Genomic DNA, 20,878 nt, shown 5'->3' with positions numbered 1-20,878 from the left:
TTGGTATCCTGGACACAGAATGATAAGGGCTGAGGTTAAAACTGTAATGTCCTAAACTGAACCCCCAAAATGACATATGACAAAGATGTGCCTGTGGGTACCCCAAGGAGACCGGTGAAGTTCCTAAGGAGTGAGATAATTCCTGGTTTGTCGGGCTTGTCTTTCACACGGTTGTGAGACTCTGTTCTTTGTATCCTGTTCCTTTTCTTGAGAAAACCACAAGAAAACAACTTGGATTTCTGGCTTGAAGGACTTGGGATTGTTTTCCTAACACTCTTAGGTAGCAAGTTTGTGTCCTAGGTCTGTCAGTCATCAACATTCTAAACTCTCAGCACTTACCAAACTTAGGACATTCAGGGTGAGTCAGCCCCTTGTCTCTTCCATCAACTACCCAAGAGCTGATTTCTCAGAACCGTGTCACCAGCAATACCTACCTGCATGTCTGCACACCAAGCCGACCTGCCAAGTTGTATAACAAACCAAGAGCAAGCGAGGCCACACACGCTTTTGCCCCCAAGGCCTCCTGCTATTGAATCAAAGCTTGAGGTTCCTGAGAAAGCTCCTCTGGTCTACGGTGTGGTCCCCTGCTGTCCTGCTCCTCGTCACTACCCAGCAAGGCTCTGAAGGTTAGATACCTAGCAGATAAGAGTATGTTCAAACTCAGCCAGCTATTTTAATCCTGGGCAGGCACCTTCTGCTGACATGCTATTATGCTTTCTACGAGTTAGGGAAAAAGAAATAGCTAAAGCAGCAAAGCCTTTGAAGGTCTAGCTTGTGGCAGAGGGTCAGCCCTTTTCTGTGTGTTTCTAGATGGTAGTGATATATTAGAGGAATAAAATGCTTGAAGAGAGATTGAGGCTCAGTTTTAGGATGGGGATTCTATAATTCTATTCTCTATCCTGTCAGCTGGTTCCCAAATGATGTCACAGAGACTTCTTATTAATTATGAGAGCTCAGCCTTAGCTTAGGCTTGTTGCTTGTCTCCAACTAGTTCTTGTAACTGAGATTCAGCTATTTCTGTTAATCTGCGTGCTGCCACACGGCTCTCGGCTTTTACCTCTCCTCCTGTATGCCCTGCTTCCTCTTCAACTGGCTGGCCACTCCCCCTTTCTTCTTCCCAGAGCTCTCTCTGTCCGGAAGTCCTGCCCATACCTCCTGCCTAGCTGTTGGCTGTTTAGCTTTTTATTGAACCAATCACAGTGACACAAATATCTCACAACAGGAGTCTGGGACTGTGGGGTGGGATGCGTTCCATGGAAACAAATTACTTGGCAAGGGGTTGGCCAGCACTTAGCATTCCCTCAGTGCTACGAGGCTGCCCCAGAGACCCTCAATGACTCCTAGAGGGTCTACAATTTCATCAGATTCATCCTGGACAAATGGATTAATATGGACACATGACCTCAAGCAGCAGGAACTCTTTTGACAGAGCAAGACTTCGGCTGTCAGTTCTCAGTCCCTGTAGAGCTAAGAACGTGAAGGCTATAGGACTTCCTGTCCCGTTGGCTTTGCAGACTCCATCTTCTCCCGTGGAAAACCAGCTTTGATGAGATAGACATCAGACAGTAGAGTCACCAGTAGTCTTGAGTTTCTCTTTTGCATCCAATAGAGGAGATGGGCAGCCTCTTTGCTATCAAGGCAAACTAAAACAGAACACCAACAAAAAAATCTTCACAGGTTACACACAGGGGTTGACCCAGTTAAGTCTGCACCCCTAGTCCACCACCAGTTGGGGACACAACGGGGCTCACAGGAACAATACTGGCGGGTCTTTGCTGAAAGACAAAAAACAAAACAAAAAACAAGCAAACAAACCACGAAGCTAGTTCTCTAAAGTCCTAATGATGTCACAGACTTGTAGTCTCTTGACTCTGCCTCATGCGAATTCTGAACATGAATTTCAGGTTCATGAATCTGGTCTTTCAAGTTGATGCTGGTCATCTTTCTGGAAAGAACCTGCTCGGCGAGGGCCTGGATGAGCTGGGCAGACTTCAGCTGCTCAGTGGAAATGGTCTCAGGGTCAAAGACGGAACAAGGAAGCAATGTAAGGAAGTAAGTGGCAGCCATTTTAGATGGAGCCATGCAGAGCAATCTGCACATCGATGATCCCATTGTTAAGTCTGGCTCTCTCCCATTAAATCCAAACAAGCTTCTTGGGGCTGGAGAGATGACTCTGCAGTCAGCAGTGTGCATGGTTCTTATTGAGGCCCCAAAGGTTCCCAGAACCTTCCAGGCAGTTCACTATTGTCTGCATTCTCACTGCAGGAGTCTGGTGTCGTGCCTCCCGAAGGCACCCGCACTTATGTGGATAAACTCCACCCACTACACAATTACGAAGAAAATTAATAATACAAAAACACCGAGCTTTTCAAACCAACACCAACTCTTTATTGATTCGGGAATAATCCAGAGTGCAGAACCTTTATTCTCGTTGGATCATTAATTCATTAATTAACCCTCACTCACAAGTGTTTTTAATGTCACTGTTTTAGACACTGTAGAGACAGTGGTAGTAGATCCAACTCCTCCAGATTTCTTACCCAGTCTTCTCTTTGCTTAGAATATTTTCACCCCAGTCTAGCTTGGCACTGCCTCTGTCTTCATTCTATTTAACCCGTTTGCAGACACCAGCTAACCCCACTACCTGACCGGGTTAAACACATCACTGTAGGTTCTCTCGGGATTCTAGAGATGTCACACTACGAATGTTATAATTACATTTGTAATTCACCCTGGGTTGTCTTTTGCAGAAAGCAAGCTTCCCTGGGGGCAGCCACGTTTGTTTTTTTCACTCTTCTGCCTGGAACAATGCTTCCAAATGAAGCAAGGACCAAATTTAAGTTCATTTGGTAGATATTTATTAAACATATAGATGGCAAACCTTTTTCTTAACATTGGGGAAACAGCAGACAAAACCAAAACTAAAAACCAAAATCACGTCGTGTCTCTGGGATGTCAAATCTTGACTGCTGGTCAAACTTTTGATTTAATGACAGAAGAGGAGCTGTCTCACCTTCTTACTTCCAAGTAGTAGAAATGAATGCCAGTGGTCATAAATGGCTTGGGTTGAGCCACATGGAGAATTTGAGTGGAACAGAGTTTTGTTTGTTACGTGATTTTCAGACTGACAGGGGGCAACTGTTCAGCCATTTTCAAACCTTCATCCCCCATACTATTGCTCAATAAACATCTCACAAACTAGAAATGAGTGTATAATCATTAGTTTATGTTGTTCACAAGCACTATTGGATCTGGAGGGTCCCCCAAGACCACGTATTGGTGGTAAAAGTGAGGACCACATGCTTTTTAAATGTCACTTGACTGATTTCTTACCTACTCCTGTCACAGCCCAAGCGAGAGTGAGCATCAACGACTTTTGCTGTTGGTGGCGGAACTTAGACATCAGAGTGCTTGCTGTGGGAATTGAAGACTTTACCTTTAATTGCAACTGTGCTGTTGTTGACCAAGGAATCGAGAAGGATCAGTTTTAAGAACAGTGAAGGGCTTTTCGGAAGAGGATGTAGAAGAAACGCTGGGGACCTTACAAAAGTTTTCAGGCAGCAAGAGAAATACCTCACCAGTAGGGATGTACTTTGCACATGAAAACTAGTGTTGGCTACGAGGCTGGGGAATGGGGGATGCTGGGATAAAAGAGAATCATTGGAAAGAGAGGAAATGGTCGTGCCCAAGAATGGAGACAGTTAGTACCATTCATGTCACCAGGAAGTAGGAGAAGCAGTGGCGTTGCCTGGAGACGATGGCTCGGTTCACGGGATGATGGAGGTAGGATCCTGGATGCAAGCGGAGACGGCCCAGAAAGTGCCATGAACAACACGTGTAAAGAAAATGTTTTATTTAAAGTGTTAAATACCATCACCAGAATGAATTTGATTTACATCAGTCGGTGTTTGTTACAGGCCTAATCTGCCCTCCCCTCCCCTCCCCATCCCCGTTTTTTTCCCCCTAACTGGAATTCTCTTTACTTGAAAACGTTCTATGTACAGGGCAGCAACGGTCACTGGCATAGTGCTATTTACATGACATAACCACAAGTTGAGGTGCAGACGTGTGAAAATTAGAGAAAAAAAAGTACACAACTTTTAAAATAAATACTGCATAATGAGAGGTATGTACAAATATTCCACAGTCGTGTCCTTCTTATTAAAATTAGAAATAATTTGTATAGGAATATATGCAGAAAAGATGATGCCACTGCATGTTGGTGTCAGGGGACATGGCAAATGTCTGTTTTAAGGGAGAACCAAAGACGCTGCGGGTCTGTTAAACCAAATCGCTGCTGGTACACAGGTGTCTACGTTACCTCACGGCAATTTTACCTCACGGCAATACGGCAATTGTATCCCTTTTCTCTCACTTCACCTGGGTCTGTCCTCTCAGAAAATCAAGACACGGTCTTAGTGTAGTTCATGTTGCACCACAGAAAGAGAAGGCATTTTGAGTGATAGCTCGGTTTTTTTTAACTTTTGCACCGTAAATCAAGCGTGACGGTTTTCAATGGTCGGCACTGGACTCAAAAGGAGAAACAAAGAGAATACTTTCGTGCGCATGTCCTCCTTTGAAACAAATGGCATGTAGATGGATTTCAGAGATTACTGCGAGGAGTTAAAACCGATCTCTGAGGGCGTGCAGTTAAAGCGCAGTAAGAGACAAAAAGGATGGGTGGTTTATTACATCGACCAGTGACAATCCCCTCTCGTTAGGGATCTGGAGAGAAACTAGGGCCTTGTGGTACCACTCAATGGTTGAAACTGCCCATAAACCAAAGGTGTGGCTTTGACTTGAGGGATTTGCATGTTGGCTTTTGGTGATGGCATCAAATAACTATTTAGAGGCAGACTGACTCTCTTCGAGTCACCTAAAAATTGGAGCTTTAAAACTGTTGCAAATGTATGCTTACTATATTTCTTTAGAAATATACTTTGTGAAAAATTGAATTTTACTACAGAAAAATGAATTAATAAACAGCCCTGCGTGTCAGGGCCCCATGTATTTAGCAGTGTTTCTATTCACATAGTAAATGGAAATCAGCTAAAGAAATTCCTTTGACAAATTAAAAAACAAACAAAACCGAAGACCTACAAACAATACTTAACCCCCTGTATGAATAATGCTGGTGCTAAAAACAAATTTGTTAGAAATCACAATGCTGCATGATTTTAGGACTTCCTGTAAACTCAACTTTTAAGGTGAAAAAAGAAAATTACCATGCACTGTACAATGACCTGCAGTTGTCCAAACATCTTGGTCACATGTGTGCTGACTTGCTTTGTGTCCCAAGTCATGTTGCCAAATCCTTCCAACATGCTTGAAATAAAGAAAGCTCTGGAACAGAACTGAGAAACCCATAAATTCAGACGCGCCTGGGCTCTGAATCAAATATGGGGCGTCAGAGGGTCAGGTCAAAGACTTGTAGTGTTTTAGGAGAAGGTTCACTCGGGAAGAAAGGAAAGAGAACATTCAAAATGGGAAGACAGGTGAGATGGAGGAGGGAAGATGAGAAAAATTTGCATGTGTCGAACTTCGTAAGATCGTATATTTAACATGGAAATAAATTGAATACATTATACTTATTGTCACATAAAGAGGATTTTAAGTCCCTGCTAGAAATATTTTCATTTGTAATGTCTGCCAAAACACAGACTGCGATTAAAGAATAAACATGGTGTGTCTCCCTACCACCCTGTTGCATCCTCTCTCGTTTTAAAACCATGCACTAGTGAAATTTATCTTTAAAAATAATATAAATTGTTGAAAATGGCTGATTTTTATTTTATTTTATTATTTTTTTGCAAGTTGCAGCCCCGAGAAAATAATTTAAATATTCAGCTAATCTGTGTCCATGCAGAAAAGGTTTCTTTAATCTCATTCAGTACGGTGCAGTCACAGAATTTGGATTTTTCAGAGTCCGATGCATCATGGCCATTAGTGGATGACACGCCTCCTGGAGCTCCCCGGGAGTCGCCTACCACACCTCCCTGCTGGGCCCCCTCTGGAGGGGGCAGCAGTGACCGGCTGGGCCCCTGACTACTTCTTTGGTCTCTGGCTTTTCTCCTGATACCTCCTAGGACTTCGCTCCCTGGCCTGCAGTGTGGCCTCAGGGCCGTAGAGCTTCTGTGGGGTAACAGGCTTTGGGGTCAGATAAATGGAGAAGAAAAAAAACCCACCAAACCGATAAAAATATAAAGGTGCCATTGAAAAGGGCTGACTGATTCTTTGAGAGTAATCCATGGCTTCAGATTGGACCGGAACTCGAGTGTCACTGAACTCCAAGCCTGACAGACGGCTCTGCACAGCAGCTCTGCCTGTGCTAGGGCACAATGCGTACGGCTTCCTCTGAGAACACAGGATCGCTTTGTATCCCTAGACGTGGGCTCCGGAGACAGGACATCAAACATGCAGTGTTACCGGGGGTTTTGACCTGTGCGTTTTTTCTTCTGTTTTTGTATCGCTGGTTGCTGTGACAACAGTTTTACAGTTGCTATGAACGAGAGTAAGAAGGTCCCGTAGAACTTTCCAGAGATGACTGGGAAGCTCTTCTTGTCAGAGGTGCCAAGGTTGGGTCTACTAGGGAGGAGGGGGGGAAGAGTTTGAACCACCCAATCACCATATTGGATAGCTCCAGTTCGTCTAAGAGTATCTGGGCCACTCCCATAAAGGATTTGTGATCCATGCGGCCATAGTCTCCCCAGACAATGATCTGTCGGCAAGATAAAAAAAAAGCAGCGTTAGTAGAAGCACACACATCACAACTGACAAGCAAAGCCACAAAGCAGGCTAGTAACATGTGTTTGGGGACTGGGCTGCTGCTGGCGGAGTCTGGTTAACGGCAACGTTGCCTGTGGCTCCCAGGAGCCGCGGTCACATTAGGGAAACTGTACCACACACGGTCTGAAAGCCACCCCAGGAAACAAGCTGGTGTGTGACCCAGACTTGTGTGTCTGCGGTGAAGTCCTCTGTGAGTGGGGCAACCACAGGGAGCTTTACAGCCCTGGCTGTGGCTTCCTGGTAGACAGGGAATGTCAGTCGTGAGGACAGGGGGGAGGCTAGATGCTGGAATAGATGATAGATGTCCTTTCCAGCACCGGGGCTGGCGATGGGTACACACCTGTAACACCTTCCCCTGGGGGCTCTCCTCGAAGGACAAGAGCTGCTGATACAGGGGTTCCAGCGTCTTCCTGGCCACCTTGGTTTTCTTTTTGGCTATGCAGACTCCGTTGTCTAATAGATACACCTTGACGTACGGTGCTGGGGACAGAAAACAGAGCGAGTGACCGTCATTGCCATGAGAGGCCCAGCTCGTTGGGGGCAGGAACGATGGCCCCGTCTTCACCAAAGGGTGGGTAGCACTCTGGCACTGGTCTGCCTTGTGTCAAACCCATGCCTGTCAGCTGTTCAGCTTTAAGTGTGTAGATACAGCCTCTGAGGGTCTTCTCTAACTCCCATGTCTTTGTTGTAAGGATTTAAATGCTGAATTAAATACGGCAAAAGTGTTTCCGGTCCTGAACAAGACTCGGGAGCAAGGCCTTAGTCTTCAAAGTACCGAGGTTTTGGTCTCATTAAACGTGCTCGCCCCAGAGCTCACTTGACCACCCCAAGGCGCGCATTATATTAGCTGGGAATGGTATGAGGACAGGCGGGGGTGGGTTCCAAAGTCACTGGGAGAGGCAGCTCGGTAGGGACAGACCCTTTAGTGAAGAGCGTGTCCCCGCAGCCCGGGCTACTCAGTCACCCAAGACCTTTATTCACGACACAAGGGCAAAGCGACTCTGTCAGTGCTGCACACTTCATGGAAGAATTCCTCCGAGGAGGGCTGAGGACTGGGGAGGGAAATGCAGATTCCTAAGCCGGTGCAGGTGCCGGGGACTGGGACTGGGTCCTTCCCGGGCTCAGTGTCACATTCCGCACCCGCCGCCCTCTGCACACTTAGACTGGGACATCTCCCTGCTGCCAAGCGCCCTGACTTAGTGATGCTTCCATGCGAAACGTGCGCCTACTTCAGAGTTTCATTAGTGAAGAGTGGGGCGAGGAGGCGGCTGCACCCCCCTACCCCACGAGAGCAGAAGTGGGGCGGGTGGATCTGCTTTTATAGGTCACTTAGCGCATGCTTAAGGGCGCTTAAGTGGCCACACCCCGTATACTTATGGAATGCATGGTCACGCTGCGCATGTGCACAGGGCCCTGGGCTGACAAGGCATTTTGCCTCGCTATGGATGGCGCATGTGCAGTCAACCCCGGGAGATGCTAACACCTGGGATGGCAGACTGTGCACTTTGCCTGAATGCAGAAGGCCACGCGAGTGGCCGCGGGAGCCCGGAAATGACAGCCCTAGAGTCTCTCCCACACCGCAGGACTGAATGTTTGTCCTAGAGTAACCAGCATTCTTAGGCTTATGGGACTGCGTGGATCTCATCTATTTCTATTCTAATTCCCTAGGCTTAAAGGATGCCTAGGGACAAATTTGAGGTTCCCGGTAAACTGAAGAATAACATAGAGTAGCAGCTTACGATCCCTGCCAGGTCCCTCAGAATACGTGCAGCCTGCTTCAGGCCCCAAGCAGTACGATAACGGAGTTAGCTACTCACACCTTGATCGAGAAGATTTCAGGGGGAAAAGGGTAACTTTTGCATCGAAACAAAACAGACCGTGAGAAGTGACAGTAAAGCCTCTTTGCTCTACCTGGCAGTGTCTTGGAACCTGGTTTCACGACGAGGCCGCGAGCCCGAATGATCTCCACCTCCAGCTGCCCCTTTTTGTCCATCATCCCCACCTGGATGTCACCTGGCAGCGCACAGGGAAGAAAAACAGGAAGTAGGAGGAGGGCCCGTGCCAAAGACCCTGGCTTCACACATTTCCCAGATGTTTTCTTAAGTCCCCAGATGTACTCATTCTTTAAGCTTTACGGGTTCTCAGAAGTGTGTTGCTTTGAAAATGAACAGATTTACAAACAAACAAACAAAAACTAAGAACATTACTGTTAAAGTCTGGAATGGAGGGAATGTGATGTTCCAGTAATCTAAGGGACAAACAACGGAACCACGTGACAGAAACGCTTACCCATCGCAGGAGTGGCCAGGGTCTGGCGTCCCACTAGCTGAGCAGGGCCCAGGCCATCAAGGAAATCGCTGAACTGGCTATCGGAGGCCAGGCGGACACCAGGGAAAATCAGACTGAAGGAGAAATGACATGTGGGATTACATCCTCCACCGTCCCTCCTATCAGGCAAGCCTGAGTCCTCCGCTGACCTCATGATGGTGGTGAGACTAACATGCCACTAACGCTCACTGCATCCAAACACCCCACAGTCCTGGTCCATCTTGCTGTTCTATGTCCCTGTGCCCGTCACCAGGGGCACCTGCCACACCATGTAGGCTTCTGTCTATGTCTTCTCTTGCTTGCTCTGGGTGGCAGGGGAGGTGATTTCTGTCTTGCATGCTCAGAATACACTGAGATGGCACGCTTGCCATGTTTGGTCCTCTTAGCCGTACTAAGAGAGAGTCTATTAGTTATCTTTTCACAGTTGGAAGAAACTGGATAGTTCCCACGGGCATATAAAGACACTGCCTGCTATTGCATCCTACAAAGGGAGGAACAGCCCTTTCCTGACGCACTCTCCTCCCCAGGAGCCACCCCACTTGTTCCCCTGAATCCTTGGGAAGCCCTTCACACCCCCTCTTCCATCTTATTTGGAAACTCTAAGCAGCTTTGTGTTTCAACATCCTTCAAATTTCTCTAACCAGAAGTCAGCCAAGGATAGCAGCCAGTGTCAGTGACCACAGCAGCAGTCACTGTCAGCCAGTGACCACAGCAGTAACTCCTGCTGTTACTGCTCTGTCCTCGCTGAAGTGACACATCAGCAACACAATCAGTCCTCCTTTCTTCCCTGAGAAATCTTTTCCGGGAGATTGAGCTCCCCGCCTTTCTCTTTCCTCTCCTCCCAGTTCTGCTGTTAAACACCAGACTCCATGTGTCTGGGTTCCCTTGGGAGTTCACCCAACTTCATGGTGTCTGTGCCAGTGTAGCCTAGCCAAGAGCCTCTCTGGCTTAGCCTTCTTCTCTGGGCCACACATGGTCATTCCAGGAGCACAGTTGGCTAACACGATTAACTATGAGCATCCTACACTGACAGACAGAAATCTCCTAACCATGCCCCCACCCTAAATAAAATGTAATAAAGATTAAAAAAGCTAAGGAAGTAAGAGGGTTCATTTCTTCAGAGATGGCCCATGCGTGTAAAAGATGAAGGGTCCTGAAATCAAGTCTTACGGGGTGTCTAGTTGACCCCCCTCACTCATTTCCCTGACCTTATTTCATACCCCACACTTAGGTTACCCAATTTATTACATACTTTAGTATTTTTCTTATAACTTTAAATTTTTTGAAGAGGTCTATCTTGTTTTTTGGATGGGTGAAGGTCACTTTAGCCTTTTGTTGGCTCTAGAGCTAGTGGCTCTTACCGTCTAGAAACCTGTACTCAACGGATACCTGTTACTCTTGGTGAACCACCTTCATGTTAGAAGCATGACGCAATTTACCCCAAGATCTAAAGTGCCAGTACCAAGGTGAGAATTTTGATCTCCTCTTGCTATCTTGGCTCCTACGATTCCTAAACCCACTGTCTTAACTTCTGATGAGATTCTCTTATATGGCTCACAGCCACAATGTCTGGGACACTAGAAGGTAATGTTTGTTGAATGACTTTATGAGTATCCATGTTATTTCTCCAATTAGATGGTATACATCTGAGGTGGAAGTCATGCTTGCAACATTTTTATATCTCCGGCAGCTTTATAATAAGACTGTAAACTTGTGGGGGTGGGGGCCCATGCTGCAGACATTTTTGTAGCCCATCAATGGTTCACACAGGCCAGTGCTCAACACATTTATCTTTCACTTTTCTTCCAGAAAGAAGAAATTTCTTTAGTTCACTGTATGGAGTGTGTCCCATGCGTGTGACTGGGCCACGGCCATGGTCGTCTTTCTCCTCAGCTCTCCCTTTCCTTCAGACTTCCTTGATGATCAGAAAATCTATTTCTTTCCCTTCACGTCATATCTCAGAACTTCAGCCTGCTAATACAGCCCTATTTAAAAACGGTAGGATGACGTACCTCCCCTTTATTGAAATGATTATGTTGGTCAAAATATCGTGAGGGTGTGCCATTAACTGTAAGCCAAGATTTGCTACAGTTTTGAATCTGTGAATTGGCTACAGCTGTCTAAGCATGGAACACTTCCACGGTGATACAGAGGCCCTGAGCCTCAGCTTCCGCTCCCAATGCCCTCAGGGTCCCATCAACAGGTCAGAAGTCACCCAGTACTGCTGTGTTGGGGACAGGGCCACTCCATGCTTACAAACCTTTCCCAGTGTCTTATGGGAGTGGATTCAAAGGAAGGCTACCCAGAGAAAAAAGGGCTCACCAACTTATTGTTGCCATTGTCTTTCATTACGGTTTCATGCAATGAAGGTAAACTATGTAACTTTCAGGGCATAAATTCTTCAATAGCATGTTCTCAACAAATCAAAGCTCTTTCACACTGAAATTATTTTTAAGTTATCTTACGGGTCTGGGTTGTTTTGCCTGCATGCGTGTCTGCGCACCACGTGCCTGCAGTGCCTGAGGCGGCCACAGAAGGGTGTCTGATCGCAAACTGTGGTTACAGCTGTGAGCCAGTGTGGGGGGTCCTGGGAGTCAAGTCCTTTGGGAGAGCGTAAGTCAGCATTCTTAACCTCCGAGCCACCTCTCCAGCCCCGAGACTGAAGACTCTAAAAACTAATCTTGCCTACAGGGTGTGACGCGTGTGTTCAGATTCCTGTGATCTTATTATTTTAAGCTAGGACACCCTATTTTATGTGTAGCACATGTTGAGAGTCACGCCGTAGCATCTTGCCGTGGAGGTAAAGCGCTTCATCTTCCCCAAGCTAATCCACTAGAAACAAAGAGCCAGATACTTCAACTAGTGAGGACTCGGGACTCGGCCAGCCAAGAGGGAAAGGGTGCGAGCCTTGCGGGTTAGCGCTGGTGCGAGCCTTGCGGGTTAGCGCTGGTGCGAGCCTTGTGGGTTAGTGCTCTTGCGAGCAGGGCGTGGACCCGGCCTCACCACTCACTTTCCTTCGGAGCTGTAGCTGTTCATGCTGCCGTCTGTGGACTCCCGGCTGGCCTGCCTCGTCATCCAGTTCCTCATCTCCACCGCTAAGCCGGTCTCGGTGCTTCTCTGGACAGTGCTCCGCAGTTTTTTACCCCCGGCTTCTGCAGAGACAGAAATCCAAAGGCGTCACGGTTCTGTGGGTTCTGTCGCTGCTGTCTGGTTACAGGACAGGCCGGCGAGCGAGCGCCCCCCGTAGACGGCTGCAGATGCCAGGAACTGCTGAGAGAGAGTGTTCTCAAGGGGAGAAGGGACTTGCGACACCCCACTGTTTATTCCCACTTAAAACAGTGTTCCGATAATTAACATAAGAAACGAAAAGGCTTAAACTGAGGAGACTAGGCTTTTCATTGTAATACTTAAATTTCCATATCAATTTGTGCCTCTTCAGTTGGTTTTCATTGCAATTCTGAAATGCAGAATTAATTCATGCATACCTTCCCCCAATTCCTTTTGTTTCATGAAAGAGATAGGCCTCCATATTACTTGCAAAAAGCCAGTTGGTGAGGGATACTCGATTTTTAGCTTTAACTTTTATAAAAAATGTTTATGGTGACAGATATAAAAGGCAAAGAACGTTATACCAAAGGGATAGCCCTATTTGATGGCAGTTTTGAATCTGGTGAAACTTCCAGAAAGACTGTACAATATAAAGTGACTGTACAATATGAAGTGTCATGGGAAGGACTTGGATAGTCACCTCTAAGGTGGTTGTATCTATCGGGGTTTTCTCCCAGAAGGCCACTGGAGGATCAGAGATGAGGAACGGAGAGAAGTTGTTTGTGCAAGCAAGACCGAGCTAAGACATAAGCCTCAAGAGACCACGGCTCCACAGAGGGAGTGGGATTTGAGCAGGGCTTGAAAAACTCGCTAACTGGGACTCCAGGAAAAGAAGAGCGTGCCTTGGGCAAGAGAAACACATGGACGGACGAGCAAACCCGGAGTTACCACGAGGAGAGAGGAAGGGCCATGACTGAAGTGTGTGAGGGAGAAGCGGGAAGCGGGGGACACAGGATAAAGCCAGAACTGAGGAGCCCGCACGCTGGAATATGGAGCTGGAGGCTACCAAAGCTTCTTGGCAGGCCTATCTTATTCACGCTGGCTGCGTAAGCCATTAGCGGTTGGAGAGAAGCAGCCACGGGGCATGCTCTTCCTGGGGCTGGTAATAGTGAGTCCTCTCAGATGCTCTTGGCGATGCTGATGCAATTAGACTCTTTGCGCCAAACCCCTTTTATCTGCTGCACCTAGAAACGCTGCTCCCAGTTCCGCCCGTTTCTCGTGTCCAGTTTCGATACACACTAAAATGCCTTGGAGCAGACACAAAAAGCACACATGACTGATTTCCACCCAATCAGAAGATGCCATTTCAGGTGAGCAGCAAACATGTTCCCTGATAAACGTTAAGAAGACAAAAGGCTCCCCAGTGATGCGGGCAAGCAATTCATCACAGAGGAATGCTGGTGATACTGATGTGATCAGATTTCTTTCACCAAGCTTCTTATGTTTGCTCTGCTTTGAACACTTTGAGTAGCGACAAGGTTAAAAATACTAATTTTTAGCCTCTTGTGGAGTAAGGGATTTAAGCAGGACTCGTTACTGGAGGCTACCATTAAAAGTTAGATGGTGAAAAATGATTTATGAGCCAAGTGAACAGTCCACAGACTAGCTCTGTTAGGGGAGTAAAAAGATAATTTATCATGGGAGACGGGGCCACCACCACCTTAATCAAGTCACAGAATTCAGCAGCAACGAAAAGGGGGACAACTGTATATACCCCTCCTGATATGAAGCAGACAGAGTCACCTATCGAGTTACTCTGGACAAAAGCGTTCTAAATGTTTCCAATCAAGTCTTGTTTTCGGAAGATACGGAAGGCAAAGTCACAAGGCAAAAAGCAGGCGCAAGCAAAGCGACAAGAAAAACCCAGATATGGGTCATCGTTCAAGAGAGTTGGCCTCGTCTCCTAAAAAACGTTAGCACAGAGGCTAGGTAATCTAGATAAAAGATAGCAAGGAGACATCAGCCAGTGACCTTGGATGTATGCATTTTTGCCTTGTTTGTAAAATTAAAATGAAATAGGAAATCTTTTAAACAAAATCATACATAGACAATTTCAAGACAGGTAGGGCAAATTTGAATACAGATTGCATATTAGATGAGGAAAGCTGCTTGACTTTTAGGTGGATTAAAATAAGTATTATAATGAATTTCCTGATTATTAGATATAGATGTCAAATATTTGGTTGCAAAATCTATTATCAACATTTTAATTTCAAATGGTATAGAAAAAATCCAAATATACACATGCATAAGAAGAGTGTTTAAAAAAAGACAAGGAGGCAGAGTTGACTGTACTATCCATCAATCTAAGATTAGTGATGGCCTTTTCGCCTGTCTCTGTGTGTGGCGCAAGCATGTATGTGCATGTTTGCATAATTAAGGGCACCTGTGTGTAGGCAGACATGCGCACACACACACACACACACACACACACACACACACACACACACACGTGTGGCCTGAGGCTGGTCTCAGGTCTTCCTCAGCGGCTTTCCATTTCACTCGATGAGACAGGGTCACTCAGCGGAACTCCGCGTGATTGCGGGCTAATCTCCAGGCTGCTGGGAATACAGGCAGCCCCCACGCCTGCCTGACATTCATTTCCATGGGTGCTTGGGATCCATATTCCAGTGCTCACATTGTGCTGCCGTCCCCTCACCCTGCCACTCATCTCCCCAGTCGCTAGGATTTGTTACTTTATTTCAGAGTGATCTTCAAATAGCTACATCACAAAGTAGTACGGATTTTTTTCTCCTGGAAACCATGGAAACGCTAGGCTGATACCATGAATCCTATGTGAGGGCTGCTTTGATGGTCCTTCCTTCCAGCACTATGCCCTGTGAACAGCTGCCATCACCTGAGACACACACCAGTGACCTCTGAGAGATGTCTAGACACTCTTCAGTGACCTCTTAGATGTCTAGACACACTTCAGTGACCTCTGAGATGTCTAGACACAATCAGTGACCTCTGAGATGTCTAGACACACTTCAGTGACCTCTGAGATGTCTAGACACTCTTCAGTGACCTCTGAGATGTCTAGACACTCTTCAGTGACCTCTGAGATGTCTAGACACTCTTCAGTGACCTCTAAGATGTCTAGACACACTTCAGTGACCTCTAAGATGTCTAGACACACTTCAGTGACATTTAAGATGTCTAGACACACTTCAGTGACCTCTTAGATGTCTAGACACACTTCAGTGACCTCTAAGATGTCTAGACACACTTCAGTGACCTCTTAGATGTCTAGACACAATCAGTGACCTCTGAGATGTCTAGACACTCTTCAGTGACCTCTGAGATGTCTAGACACTCTTCAGTGACCTCTAAGATGTCTAGACACACTTCAGTGACATCTAAGATGTCTAGACACACTTCAGTGACCTCTGAGATGTCTAGACACTTCAGTGGCATCTGAGATGATGACCTAGATATACACAAGGAAACAGCATGGAGAGGATCCTAGGTTATCCAAGGATAAAGGGACCTAGGTTGCTGAAGATCTCAGGACAAAGCTCAGCAATTCCAAGGCCAATTGTTTTCTATTCAATCTTACACCACGGAGCAAGAGTGACTTGAAAATACGCTGTTAATGGGTGATGAGAACCGGACCCCACTTGGCGAAGAATAACAACATTTTAAGAAGGGCAGGCAACCCTTCCGTCCACAGCCGTTCTACTCACAAATCCTCTTCACACGTTTGAAAGGTCCCACTTTCACAGAGGAAGCATCTGAGGGAGGGCCCGGCAGATCACAAGGGTCCCGAAGCCACACAGAGAGTGACAGAACCGGAATGTGTACTCAGTTGCCAGGGTCTGCGCTCTCTGTTATCCAGTAGCTTGTTGTTAGAACAGACCCAAGTGCAGCTGACTGTGAGACTATGCAAATGAGGATCCTGGGGGCCTGGGGAGGAACATGCCCTGGTGTCACCCTGCTTCTCTCCTCTTAACTAACTGTGTGGCACTGAGCAAGTTGCCCACTATGCTCTCAAATTGTGAGATAAGAAGACGTAACGGGCAGGGCTTGGGAGAGGGCTTAAGAAAACACACGTCTAAAGTGCTTGGAAGGATACTCTGAAACGAAGGTCTTCAACCAAGGTGTTGTCAGGATACCCAGAGAGGGAAGTTGGCAACACGCTCTGACTGGTCTCGACCACTAACTAGCTAGTTGGGCGGTCTTCTCTAAGTCTTAGTTTCTCTTGGAGTCTGGGGCAGGGAAAGGAGAGCAGATGGCCCCTGGCATATTTTATCCCTGAAGTCTGTGAGTTTGTCTCATTAGTGTGCACAAGTCCATGATTAACAGTCCTATGCTGAGAAGGTCTGATACTGTCAAAGAGTCACAAGTTCCTAGCTAAATAACTACTTAACAGTAGTCCTTAAAACTTGTCATTTTATACATTCCATTATCTGAAACATTCATAGACTTATTTATACATTTTCAGCACCATGGAAATCTTTATGTCATATTCACAATGGATGTGACTTAACTTCAGTATAATGCACGGGGGTGATTCATGTCTCTTGCTCCAAATGATGTCACGTTGCTATGCAACCTAAAGACTGAATCCTTGTAACAGTGAAGGCCTGTGAGAAAGATGCGAGCGAGGCCGGCAGAATGCTATGCTGAGTAAGGTAGCTAATTAGTTGTTTAAAGGTGGGAAGATTCTCTGAGTGGACCATTCCAGACCTTTAGAAGCAGAATGCTTTCTCTGGCTGGCTGACATGCCGCAAGACGACTCGCCTGGGATTCTGCCACCACCAACATGAGCGAGCGCCCCGGGAAGCCGAGCAGCTGGCGAGAGCTCAGCCAGTGTTTTGACACATTATCATCCTGTGCTAGGCTTGGGATGCAGCAAGTAGGTGTTGGTTTCAGACGCTAAGTGCTACAGCAGCAGCAGCAGATGAGGACAGCGGGTTCTGATTTCTGTCTCAGATGTATTTTTAAATGGATCATACATAAAGCTATTTTTGTTATGATTGTGGGGGGAGACCAAGCGAAACTGTGACAAGTCTAGGTGTGTTTTTTAAAGGGAATACCTGTGCCCATGCATCTATACCTATATGCAATAGTATATCAGACAACACACAAGCAGTAAGCCCGTGTCTAAAGCCCAGGTTGGGGGGCCCTTTAGCCGCTCACTTGGGAATAAGGTATCTTTGGCATTTGGGGAAGATGCGTGCAGGTCAAAGCTCTTCAACTGGCAAACACCACAGGCAGACGGAAGCCCACAGAGGAGGGAGATAATCATGTTTTACCTCACGACCCATTTCCTTGGCACTTCCTGTATTCAAAGAAAGTCACCTGATTAAAAGCCCAAAGTGTCAGTTTCCCCTAATACCAGGAAACTCTTCAAGTGGCCTGACAGCAAGAATCAAAATGTCCTCATTGCTACTAACTTGGGAGATTATCTTATTGCCCTGCTCAAGACTGGGCTTGACATGTTATGATACCAAGCTCAATTCCATGGTGCTATCTTTTAACACCTAGATACACAGAGGTCACCCTGCTTTGTTCACACCTAGGAAGTCTTATCAATGTAGCCAGAACTGTTCTGGCTTCATAAATTTTCTCGCCATCAGTAGGGAAAGGAGTTTTGGGAGCAGGATGGGAGACTGGAATAGTATTTATTTTTAGTGAAGACCATGACTCATGTGCTTTAAGTTAGTGAGACAGTATCATATCCAGAATTACTTATTTTCAAAGTGAATATCATTTAGAGAAGTCATCTGTTGTTATACAATAAAGGATTTTTAAATGCAATAAACAAGAAGTTCTAAAAAAAATGAACATACGTTTGGAAGCAATCTTGGGGCCTGTGTATCTGCATTTGTGTGTATCCTAAACAGTGAGTATGAGAGATCCAAAGCCCCCAGAGGCTACTTTCTTTTTTGCTGCCGATATTTACAATTTAACCACTAGTAATTTCAAGTTTAGCATTGTCTTCTATGGCACTTGCTCTAATTCAGTTTCATTTATAGAATTACCTCCAGTGTGTTTACCATGTGGGTATAACGCCCTGCCAATAGATTTTATACCAGACGTGCAAGGAGATCAGTTTGTTGGCCTCTTTGGTCCTGTAAGATATCACTGTCATGATTAAGTACTATAACTACATACCAAGGCTTAGGGACCAGTCAGGACTTTTCACTATAACAAATATAATTCAAACCTCTGAAAATGTTAGCAAACAAATGAATAAAAATCCCACATCTTAAAATTTCTTTGGGGTTATTCCAAGATCTGAATCAGAAATTAATGGGAATTAACAGGTGGTGCTCAAAGTTGTTTCAGAATTGAACATAAATGCATTCAATGCAAAATCTTTGGTATACCCACTATCAAAATTGAAGAGTCAATAGTTGAAGTTATGCGTGGTCATGTGACTTGTTTGACCAATGGAATAAAGCAAATCTAATGGGTGTAACTTCAGGGCAGGAGACTTAACAGCAGGCAGATGCCTAGCAACACGCCTCCCCCCCTCCGAGGAAGTCGATAACAAAAGTCTCTTTCAGCCTGGGTCCCCAATTACAGCCACAGACACACATGTGTCCCACCGAAGACATGGATTATTTTGTGCAAAGCCATTTATGTATTTTTGGTTGTCCTTAGACTCCAACTACATTTACTCTGACAGATACATACAACAGCATAAAAAAAAAGAGGCTTAAAATTGGGATAAAACTCAACTGCGAAATTAAGGAAGGAAATTTTGAACTACTGTTATCTTGACTTGGAACCATGTAGAGCCATTCCAGATATAAAACTTTCCTATCTCTAGTCTTCATAGCAGTACAATATGTTTATTATCACAGTTACCTTCTACGTAAGAAAATGTGACAAGTCCACCGCAGGCAAACATCAAAGCCTACTCCTGTTTCCCAAAGTGAGTTGGTTTCCATCCTCAGAATTTCAGACAGTGATTTTTAACTTTCAATGAACCAGTGACTTGAAAACTCATTTTCTCCTTGAATGTTCAGGTAAGCTTAAAATAATTGTTTTATGGATAGTGTTGGGATTCCGATCATTCACGCACTTCTCTGTAAAAACTGGGAAAATGTCAGTGTCATTGCTAGCCCACTAATCTTTGGCCTCATGAGTAGAGTGACCGCATATGCTTAGGAGAGAGTGGAAATTTGTGTTAGAAGCAGTTACTCCCTGTAACACACTCATTTCAGTCTCTGGGCATGCTCCTTTAGACCCACCCACACCGACAGGCGGGGATCTCACCAAATGATGCCCTGGCAGTCAGAGGGTACTGAATATATGGTAAAAACTGTGACATCACCACCATGAAGAGCTGTGTGTCTTAAATCACCCATAAAACAAAGGGATCACAACAGAGGACCTAAAGCATACTTTTTTGGTCTTGAATTCCTATAATTATTAATACTAATTTTTAACAAGAAATAAGCCCAGACAATGACACCTCGGGTGGCTTGTCAGGCATGACCATTCTGTTGCTCTTTCCATAACAGTAAACTTATTTTGGTATTCTCAACACAATTGAATATTAGAAACTGTAGCTCACAGTGGTTTTCCTGTTTGCTTTCACTTGTCCGTTTTACTGGATTTTTATCTCCTCTTTGATGATGCTGTTCTGGAGCTCCTGGTCCAAAGTAAAGCCACTAAGAGTTGTTACCATACTTCCTGGCTTTCCCCCTAAATACAGTCATGTCAAGCTCTCTACAATGATGGTGAAACAGCATCGATGCCCTTATGACTCTCATTGGATGTCCTCAGCACTTTTCCACACACGAGTGATCTAGGCCTGTTTCACATGCTGTGAGTGATCTTAGATGTTACACGTGAGTGATCTTAGATGTTACAAATTCAAGTGTCCCCTTCGCTATTTGCAAACTCTGTACAGGGAAGGAACTTAGGTCTCTGAAACTCAGCATTCTTATCTGTATGTCCTGGATGATACTTAGCTGATGTCATTGACCTGTGAGTGGTGTTTAACTAACAGCGATGCATACATTAGATTCTGTGTGTGACAGGCCCCCAAAGCTGTAAAATGTCAACAAAATCTTTGAAAAATGACTGGAATCTCATCGAAAGTGTACTGTACACTTCTCCAGCCTGCTCTGTATAAATTACCTCGGCCTTCCTACACCAAGGGAGTGAGCTTCTGGCAAACAAACCAGAGAGTCATCTCATCCAAACTCACTTTTGGGAGGGGGGCAGAATTACATTTGGAAGTAACTGTTGAACTGAACTTCTGAAGAAAACTATGAAAACATTACCGGCCCACTTTATACAGTTTTGTTCAAGAAGCAGGCGGAGAACTGTAGAACTTCCTCGTCATGGTGAACTTCTGGAGCCATGGGGGGTAAAGGAAAAGGGACACCTTCTGGAAACAGAGCGAGGCTGTCACTGGGCAGATGTGCCGACAACAGTCGGTTTCTGCCCACACCAAGAAGGACTTGACTGGGGTCCCGTGCGTGACTGCTTTTGTTACCAATGCTATTGTTTCTTCGTCTAAGTAGGGATTTCTCTGCTGTCGGACCTGCTGCTACCTCACTGCTTCAATCTGGGTCTTCTGGATAAGTGATTCTTATTCTTACATGCCATCATAAGTTAAAGAGCCATCTCTTAATATGAGAAAAAGAACTGCATGTGTATGTCACACAAAAGTTCTAGGACATAACAGTAA

General features: G+C 45.6%; 1 protein-coding gene across 50 annotated transcripts in view; it reads right to left on the bottom strand.

Moving 5' to 3' along the window:
- Positions 1-3,838: 3,838 nt before the first annotated feature.
- Rims2 (regulating synaptic membrane exocytosis 2) overlaps positions 3,839-20,878 on the bottom strand; it is a 394,972-nt gene continuing 377,932 nt past the window's right edge. For all 50 annotated transcript variants that reach the window (XM_040730506.1, XM_040730510.1, XM_040730524.1 and 47 more), the window contains 5 exons: positions 12,125-12,266; positions 9,076-9,188; positions 8,698-8,799; positions 7,127-7,266; positions 3,839-6,718 (listed from right to left, as the gene is read on the bottom strand). In XM_040730506.1, coding sequence (XP_040586440.1) covers positions 6,500-6,718; positions 7,127-7,266; positions 8,698-8,799; positions 9,076-9,188; positions 12,125-12,266 — 716 coding nt within the window. In that variant the 3' untranslated portion in view covers positions 3,839-6,499. The remainder of the gene's footprint in view (positions 6,719-7,126; positions 7,267-8,697; positions 8,800-9,075; positions 9,189-12,124; positions 12,267-20,878) is intronic.

Source organism: Mesocricetus auratus, unplaced genomic scaffold (assembly GCF_017639785.1).
Source record: "Mesocricetus auratus isolate SY011 unplaced genomic scaffold, BCM_Maur_2.0 Super-Scaffold_100023, whole genome shotgun sequence".
Classification (NCBI taxonomy): domain Eukaryota; kingdom Metazoa; phylum Chordata; class Mammalia; order Rodentia; family Cricetidae; genus Mesocricetus; species Mesocricetus auratus.
The sequence above is the reverse complement of the archived record's forward strand: the minus strand, read 5'-3'. Positions and strand labels throughout refer to the sequence as shown.